We start from the raw sequence: 9,796 nt of genomic DNA, 5'->3' as shown, positions 1-9,796 counted from the left end.
TAATGATTTTGTCATCCCATATAACTTTGATTTATTGAATTCATAATTTATGCGACGTTTTCCTATTATTACTATTTTTTTGTAATATGTTTGGAAAAGTCAATGAATTCGATTGGAAACTAATTGTTCTTCTTGATTATTTACGAACTCGATGATCTATTATGCAATATTATGCGATATGTTTGTATATTTATTCTTATTTTTATATTTTTTTTAGTTTTTTATTTTTTATGATGATCTATTATGCAATATTATGCAATATGTTTGTATATTTATTCTTATTTTTATATTTTTATATTTTCTTAGTTTTTTATTTTTATATATGAACAAAATAGATCAAATAAGCATACGAGGAATCAAATATTAATGAAATGAGATCCACCGCACCTAGTTACTTCGTCCTCTTCGAGTACCTTTCATTCAATTTTTGATGAGTTGATGATGTTTGTTTTTCAGGCTGAAATGATAATCAAAGCTGAAAACGAATGACGAATTGTGACCATCGCATCCATAATGATTTTGTCACTCAATGACTTTCTCTTGAATTTAGGATGAATTGAGATTTTATTGTTTTATTGTTTTTGAGAGTTGAAGTCATATATCTTTGGATCCCCATCCTTAGGAATCAAAACAAATGAAAAAGGAATAAAAAATGAAAACTAATGACCAATTAAAATTCATCAAACCACTAATGATTTTGTCATCCCAAATAACTTTGATTTATAATAATTTTGTCATCCCAAATAACTTTGATTTATTGAATTCATAATTTATGTGACGTTTTCCTATTATTACTATTTTTTTGTAATCTGTTTGGAAAAGTCAATGAATTCGATTGGAAACTAATTATTCTTCTTGATTATTTACTAACTCGATGATCTATTATGCAATATTATGCAATATGTTTGTATATTTATTCTTATTTTTATATTTTTATATTTTCTTTAGTTTTTTATTTTTTTATTTTTTATGATGATCTATTATGCAATATTATGCAATATGTTTGTATATTTATTCTTATTTTTATATTTTTATATTTTCTTATTTTTTTATTTTTATATATGAACAAAATAGATCAAATAAGCATAAGCATATGAGGAATCAAATATTAATGAAATGATAAGCATACGAGGAATCAAATATTAATGAAATGAGATCCACCGCACCTAGTTACTTCGTCCTCTTCGAGTACCTTTCATTCAATTTTTGATGAGTTGATGATGTTTGTTTTTCAAGCTGAAATGATAATCAAAGCTGAAAACGAATGACAAATTGTGACAATCGCATCCATAATGATTTTGTCACTCAATGACTTTATCTTGAATTTAGGATGAATTGAGATTTTATTGTTTTATTGTTTTTTAGAGTTGAAGTCGTATATATTTGGCTCCCCATCCTTAGGAATCAAAAATGAAAACTAATGACGAATTAAAATTCATCAAACCACTAATGATTTTGTCATCCCAAATAACTTTGATTTATTGAATTCATAATTTATGTGACATTTTCCTATTATTACTATTTTTTGTAATCTGTTTGGAAAAGTCAATTAATTCGATTGGAAACTAATTGTTCTTCTTGATTATTTACGAACTCGATGATCTATTATGCAATATTATGCAATATGTTTGTATATTTATTCTTATTTTTATATTTTTATATTTTCTTTAGTTTTTTATTTTTTATTATATTATATTATACTTTTACTTGCATGTGTTATTATTTGCTGAAATAACTTTTATCATTTTTTAATATAGAATAATCAATTTTGAAAAAATAAAACAAAAATAATTCTATCTTTGAGTTGATTATTGTTTTTATTAAAATTTTAAGGTTTTTTTTTTTAAACTGTATATAAATAAAATATGGACAATTGTACATGATCATGTCCTTATTTGGTTGGATCGTTTAAGACAAAATTAAACATCTTAAATAAATTAGGTTGAAAATGCACAAACATTAATAATTTGATAGCATATATCTTCTTCTTCTTCTTCATGATAACTATTAAAACAATATATCCCTCTTCTATAAATAGACATAGAGAATCCCTAATCTCAACACACAAACTGCAAAGACAATCAAAGAAAAGAGATAGATAGATAGATATATAGAGAGAGAAAATGGCCGGAAATGTTGAGCAGCAAGCTCTGGCGGCGCCGGGAACCGGTGGAAGCTCCAAACGCATAGCTGCTTTGAACTTGGACGGCGATACTCCTACTCATATTATTTCCTCAGACCCGTCAAAAGATGAATTCCATCACCAGGTTTTAAATATTTCTTTTTAAAACAAATTTTCCAATATCACATGAAACATTAATTAGAACATCAATCTTATTTATGTGTTAATATTTTGCATTGATCGATGAAACAGAAACATGAACAACAAAAACCAGGATGGAGAAACTTCTTATCGTACGTTGGTCCAGGTTTCCTTGTCTCACTAGCTTATCTTGATCCTGGAAATTGTAAGTTTCTCTCTCACACACAAACATTAACAAATGAATAAACTTCTTCTTGATTTTGGTAATTTAATTTTGAGAAATTATTTTTTTTCACAATATAACAGTGGAAACTGATCTGCAAGCAGGAGCCAATCATAGATACGAGGTAATTAGTTAAACTGGCATATATTTACGAGGTAATTAGTTAAAATGGCATATATTTAATAATACAAAAAATCGTGAAAAAATATTACGGTAAAAATGTTTATGGGCGGGTCAACCCATAATTCGAACAATGTATTTATTACTCACACATGTATATTCAAATTAACCACAGGTATCGAGACCCGACAATTCGGACACTTTAAAAATTAAGCATCATTATATATATATATATAGAGATTAGTTAGTTAAAAAGTTGAACTTATATTTTTAAAATATCTCGCGTTCATCAAATTTGGTGTTGAATTTAAAATATTAAGTGTTATTAGCCTAGTTGGTTAAAGGGTTGTATTTATTTTGTTAGGTTGCAAGTTCGAACCATATATAGCATATTTAATTTTATTTTTAACCGTTTTAAGTTTATGGGCGGGTCAACCCACAATCTGACTCAAGTATCCATTTACTCTCACATATATATCCAAATTAACCACAGTTCTCGACCCGGCAATCCGGACACTTTAAAAATTAAGCATTATTATATATATAGATAAGTTATCCAAAAAGTTGTTTCTAAAATAATAACGGGAATTCTTATTTATAACGGGCTTAAATATATATATAGTCCTAAAAATGAGTCTCGAGACATATATCATATAAAAAAATAAAAAAATAAATAACCTTTTTATTTATTTAGTTTTTTAAACAAATGAAGTTTCACATGAACTGTATTTTTTGAAAAATAAAAAATTTGGAAAAGTGAGATATTTTCTCATTGAAACTCTGCAGCATAGAAGTAAAATTGTATGTTGTACTATGACATATTACTTGTATGAACTACTTAAAAAAAATAACTCAACGATATGAAAAAAAGTTTTATAAATCTGAATCAATGTAATTAATTAATTATTTATTTGTTAACAATATTTATTTTCTTTTATCCTTTTCCGAAAAACAAATTAAAAAGATAATTAATAACTAATTTATTGTTAATAAAGGTTTATCCTTTTTCTGAAAAAACAAATTTAAAAGAGAAAAAATAGCTAATTTGTTGAAATATTTAGAGTTAATCATCCGAAAAGAGCAAAAAAAATTAACAATCTGCACATGCCTTTCTAAAATTACTTTTGTACATTTTGTTTGATTAGTTTTCTTAAATTTAAAATACTAATTTAATATAAATAAAATATTTCAATATATAGTATTTTATTGGAATATTATCAACTTTATAAGAAACCAAAATATAAGTCAAAACAACATTATTTATGAAAAACAATTCGAGGAATCATCAAGTCATATTTAAACATTGGATAATATTGTTATGAGTTACTTTCATTAATTCAAATATGTGAATTATAAAACCTCTATTTTTTTTTATAATCTTTCTTTATAAAATGACTTTTAAAATGTACAGTTGTTATGGGTGATCCTTATCGGTTTGATTTTCGCACTTATTATTCAATCATTGGCTGCAAACCTCGGTGTGTGCACAGGTAAGAAAGAACCTTTTTATTAAACAAATACCATGATTATCCTAATTATCAATATTTTTTTATAAACATATTAATTAATGAATTAATATTATTATAATTTATTATTTAATAGGGAAGCACTTATCAGAGTTATGCAAAGCTGAGTACCCAATATATGTGAAGTATTGTCTTTGGTTGTTAGCAGAAGTCGCTGTTATTGCTGCTGATATCCCCGAAGGCATGAATCATGCATTATTCATTCATTAATTAATTATCTTTATATTCTTTTATTAATATATAATTAACCTAAACCTTATTTTTTTATTTTTTTTATCTTAAAGACTGAATGAGAAACTAAATTTAATCTTATACAAATTTGAATTTTTATTTTTTTGCAGTGATAGGGACTGCCTTTGCATTGAACATATTGTTTCATATCCCAGTTTGGGTTGGTGTTCTTATTACTGGTTTGAGCACTCTTTTGCTTCTTGGACTCCAAAAATATGGGGTATTAATTTCTCTAGTGTCTTGTTTTTGTCATGGAAAAAGATATAGATTTATTTAAGAAATTTACTCATACAAATTGTAATCTTGATAGGTGAGAAAACTAGAATTGTTGATATCGATTCTAGTATTTCTTATGGCCGGTTGTTTCTTCGCGGAAATGAGTTTCGTAAAACCTCCGGCGAAAGATGTACTCAAGGGCATGTTTATTCCCAAGCTTAAAGGCCACGAGGCAACTGGCGATGCAATCGCTTTATTGGGTGCTCTTGTCATGCCGTATACCCCAAACCATATTTTTATTTTTTAAATTTGATTTTTTTTTAGATTTCTCTAACATTTATAAATGGACAGGCATAATTTGTTTCTACACTCAGCTCTTGTTCTCTCTAGGAAAATTCCAAGCTCTAAGAGAGGAATAAATGTAAGTTATGAAGTATTCTATATGTCATCATCAATTACTTTAATCAAATTACTCATATTTTATATTTTATAAAAAATTAAAATATTATGATATTTTGGTCACAAAATACTTTACTTTTTCCTCCATCAATATTTTTTTTCTTATTTCAAAATAATCCCAAATCTTATAAAGTAAGGGAAAATGACTAGCGGTAAAATGAGCTCATTTGAAAATACTATTTAAGCCTTTTTCTGAATTTAGATGAGTAATAGTTGAAAATAAATAACCATTTTATTTTGTAGTTAATTCATCCTGATATGGATCTAAATGAGATTATATTTCAAGACATAACATAAACACATTCAAATATACACTCAACTCAAATTCCAAATAGATCAATACTATACAAAAAAGAAAAAGAAGAAAATACAATGAACTTTTAGTTAAGAAGTCACAATCGATTGTCTATAAAAACAATATAAAGATCAATTAATAACTAGTCACACATGAGTCGTCTTAATGATCAATGAAATGACAATATTTTGAAATGTTTTACAGGATGCTTGTCGATACTTCCTGATCGAGAGTGGATTCGCTTTGTTGGTAGCGTTGTTGATCAATGTGGCGGTAGTGTCGGTTTCGGGGACAGTATGTCAAGGCGACAACCTATCTACCGACACCATAGAGAAGTGTAGCGATCTTACCTTAAACTCAGCTTCTTTCCTTCTTCAGGCAAGTATCCTATCTATAGATTATTTAATTAAACTTTCCATAATAAAATAAATCATTATGTGAATCATGAATAATAATTTATGTTCATCTCTTGCAGAATGTATTAGGAAAGTCCGGCTCAATTTTCTATGGTATTGCATTATTGGCCTCAGGCCAAAGCTCCACCATTACTGGAACTTATGCTGGTCAATTCATTATGCAGGTATTTTTAATTTTTCATGTTTTAATTATATATACCCATAAATAAGCCTTCAAACTATTCAATAATTGTGTAATTCATTCTTAAACTTTTATTTTAACAAGCCTTTTTATTATTATTATTGTTAAGAACTTGGAGTGTCAGTACAAATAAGAGTATTTAAAACCCTCCAGGATAATATCTAGTGGGAAATTAACAAATAGACCAAGACAAACATGTTTTGGTATAAATTAAGCCGGCCCGGGCCACTTTTTTTTAAGATGAAACCTTATTTTATTAATCTAATTTTTTTTTTGGTATTGCAAAAAAATGGTGAACATTCATAATAATAAAAGACCATTCATTTATTGATTTTTTAGGTCACAATTAATTCCAATATGAAATTTGTATACATCTCTTTTAGTTTTGTACTTTTTACTCTTCTCAATTAATTGTTTATGTTAGACATTGTCACTAACTCTTCTAAGGATTTTTTTTCCCAAGAAAATGGAATTATGTTTTCACAATAATATTCAGAGTTTGCATATTGCAAATCAAATTATGTCCTTGTGAAAGACCAAACAATTTTACAAATTTGCAAAAAAATATAAACAATATATAGTTCTATGTGGTTGATAAGGTTAACAAATAAAAATCATGCAATATTAATCCATAATGTTCTTTTAATTCATGTATTAATTCTCTTTGGTGAATTTCTATTATTTAAAATAAAACAGGGTTTTCTTGACCTTAAGATGAAGCAATGGATAAGGAACTTGCTAACAAGGTGCATCGCCATCGCCCCCAGCCTTGTTGTGTCTATCATAGGCGGATCTGCAGGAGCGGGTCGCCTTATTATAATCGCTTCGGTAATTCTCACTTATATACTTTTTTTATATACATTTATAAACAAACAAACAAGAAATAAATGATAAATTTATATTGTGCAGATGATACTATCATTTGAACTCCCATTTGCTCTTATACCACTTCTTAAGTTCAGCAGCAGTGCTACCAAAATGGGACCACACAAGAACTCTATATATGTGAGTCAATCATCCTTTACATTTAACAAATTTACAATAAAAACCCTAAAAGGTCAAACTTATATGAAATTGTTGTCGCAGATTATCGTGTTCTCGTGGACTTTGGGATTGGGAATTGTCGGCATAAATATCTACTACTTGAGCACAGCCTTTGTGGGGTGGTTAATACATAGCAGCCTTCCTAAAGTAGCAAATGTTTTCATAGCAATCCTCGTATTTCCAGTGATGGCTATCTATGTTATATCGGTTATATACCTTATGTTTCGCAAGGACAAAATGGTCACTTTCATCGACACGTCAAAGTTCGATCCTAACAACAACACTCAGCAAACGAGAATGGAGAACGGGAAGGATGTCTATGACGAAGACTTTGTTCCATACAGAGAAGATTTGGCAGATATTCCTTTGCCTCAATAGAAGAAAGAAATGGAAACAAGCTTCCATTCTCTAAAACCAAATTTGGCTGAATCTTGTTGTTGTGTTTTTCTTTTCTTTTTGTTTGTCTTTTGTTTTGATTTGAAGGGTGTATTTTAATTTTGTTTATAAAAATGGAGGTATCTTTTGATAACCTCCATGTCTTATCATATACCAACTACTCCAACTTCTTCTAATGAAGTTATAAAGCTTTTTCTTACTCTATGTCATTTGTTACCAACTCCACTTTCTAATGTTTTTATATAGCCTTTTATGCACACTTCTATTACATTCATTTTCGTTTTATGATATAAAAGAATAGAGACTGCAACAAGCCACATTTATAAAATAAAAATCACTAAAACAAACAAAATATTTACATGTCCCACTTAGATCCCTTAAGATTAGGCAAGATGATGAGGGTGAAACAATAGAGAGCCAACTAGACGAGGTTACAACTGATGAGTGTAACTTATTGTGTCTTATTCTATATATGATGGTGACAACTAGGATACTAAGAGAATGATAGAAAAAACTCTAAGCAAGAGTAGTTTTATTTATTTAAATAGAATTTATGTGTATGAATGAATATATCACGACTCTTCACAATTATGACCTCCTAATACTTTTATTCAAGACTTTTAGTAGAAATTGAATCTAAGAACCTAATTTATTAGGCAAGTCTAGTTTCTTTAAACTATCTGGAATTATCTTTAAACGAGAAAAATGAATGTTGTACATTATTAATTTGTGTTAACTATGACAAAAGAAAGAAGTAAAGACCGGTTCGTTTGATGGTACTCATACCGGTAATCCAATTACTAATTGACACATGTCAACCTTTAAATTCCTTTTTCTCCCACTTAACTCATAAACTTAATTATGGTTGAGAATTTAAAAGAAAAAATAATATATTTAATTATAATATATTTTGTATTTACTAAAAAATAATATAATCATTTAAATTATTATTAATTAAATATTGATATGATATGTTGTTGAGAATTTAAAGGAGAAAATTACACATAAAATTATTATATATAAATTTTTTAGGAAAAATAACATAATAATTTTAATTTTTTATTAATTAAATATATATTACATTAATATTATCGATATTAATATTAATTATACATTAAATTATTATATATATATATATATATATATATTTTTTAAAGAGGAATAACATAATAGTTTTAAATTTTTATTAATTAAATATATCACAATAATATTATCTATCACATGTTATTAAATATATATCACGTAATACATTTTTAAAATTATTTTGTTATTTCTCATAAATGATAATTTAATATATATATATATATATATTTAAATAATAATAATTTAAGATATATACATATTTAATTAATAATAATTTAAGATGATTATATTATTGTTAGTAAAAATAAAATATATAATAATTTAATATATTATTTATTCCTTTAAAAATAAAATATATAATAATTTAATATATTATTTATTCCTTTAAATTCTTAACCATATTTAAGTTTATGAGTTAAGCGGAAAAAAATGAATATAAAGATTCACATGTGTCATTTAATAATTTGATTCGGACACTAAAAATAAGATTATGTGCACTTTTAAGGAAATGTGATTCCCAATTAATATGAGCACTTGTGAAATTCTAGAACATTTGGATTATTGTTTTAAGGGACAATGTTTCATGTAATGTTTTTGGCGGAGTAATGAGTGAACATTTTTTATGTTCTAATTTTTATATATTTAACTCATTGCAACTCATTTTAATTAGTATTAAGTTGATTCTATTACTTAAAGATAATTCCACTTTGAGTTTTATGCTCTAAGTCTACAATGAGATTAATTTTCTTTAAATAATTTAATATAGTAGATTTTTGTTGTCTTAAAATTGGTTATTTAAGACTCGTACTCTCCATATATTCGAAATTTTAGTTATGATTATTAGCGTCACAATTTTTTTATTTGATTTTTATTTAGGCTTTTAACTCCAGCCATCCAATTTTCAATATCAAACCGATAAAAAAACAAATTCTAACATCTCTTATAATCCAGAATCAAAGTGAAAAATTAAGAACAACAAGGGAAAGCTCGAATCTTCAGAATTCAAAGTTTGATTATTTAGTGTCGTCTCACTCATTGAAAAATCAGAAATGAATATTTATTTCGTCTATCATATCCTTTGAGTTTTTGTTTTTGTTGATGTTGATGTTTTACCCCAGTAGTCAATGTTCATACTTTTTTTTTGTCTTAATCCAATCATATGAGATTTTTTTGCTAGTTGTCATCACCTCGTTGTATGGATCTCAACACTCACGAGTGATTTCAGTTGTTGTGTCACTCTAACATTTTATGCCCATGAGAATCTACCTTTTCGCTAGTTTTATTTTTAGGCGACACACTACCATACTGTCGTTGGATGAATTTCGAGACTCACGAGTTACTTT

General features: G+C 26.8%; 1 protein-coding gene across 1 annotated transcript; it reads left to right on the top strand.

The window, feature by feature from the left end:
• The first annotated feature begins 2,081 nt into the window (after positions 1-2,081).
• On the top strand, positions 2,082-7,956 carry LOC124926974 (metal transporter Nramp5-like). Its single transcript, XM_047467309.1, has 13 exons — positions 2,082-2,267; positions 2,375-2,468; positions 2,570-2,610; positions 4,018-4,096; positions 4,209-4,313; positions 4,474-4,583; positions 4,674-4,855; positions 4,931-5,000; positions 5,538-5,711; positions 5,809-5,913; positions 6,627-6,758; positions 6,840-6,935; positions 7,017-7,956. The coding sequence occupies exons 1-13, from the start codon at positions 2,124-2,126 to the stop codon at positions 7,350-7,352; spliced, it is 1,668 nt and encodes a 555-aa protein (XP_047323265.1). The 5' UTR covers positions 2,082-2,123; the 3' UTR covers positions 7,353-7,956.
• Positions 7,957-9,796: the final 1,840 nt, after the last annotated feature.

The sequence above is a fragment of the Impatiens glandulifera genome, chromosome 2 (genome assembly GCF_907164915.1).
Source record: "Impatiens glandulifera chromosome 2, dImpGla2.1, whole genome shotgun sequence".
Lineage (NCBI taxonomy): Eukaryota > Viridiplantae > Streptophyta > Magnoliopsida > Ericales > Balsaminaceae > Impatiens > Impatiens glandulifera.
Note: the sequence above shows the minus strand (reverse complement) of the source record. Positions and strands in the feature narration are given on the sequence as shown.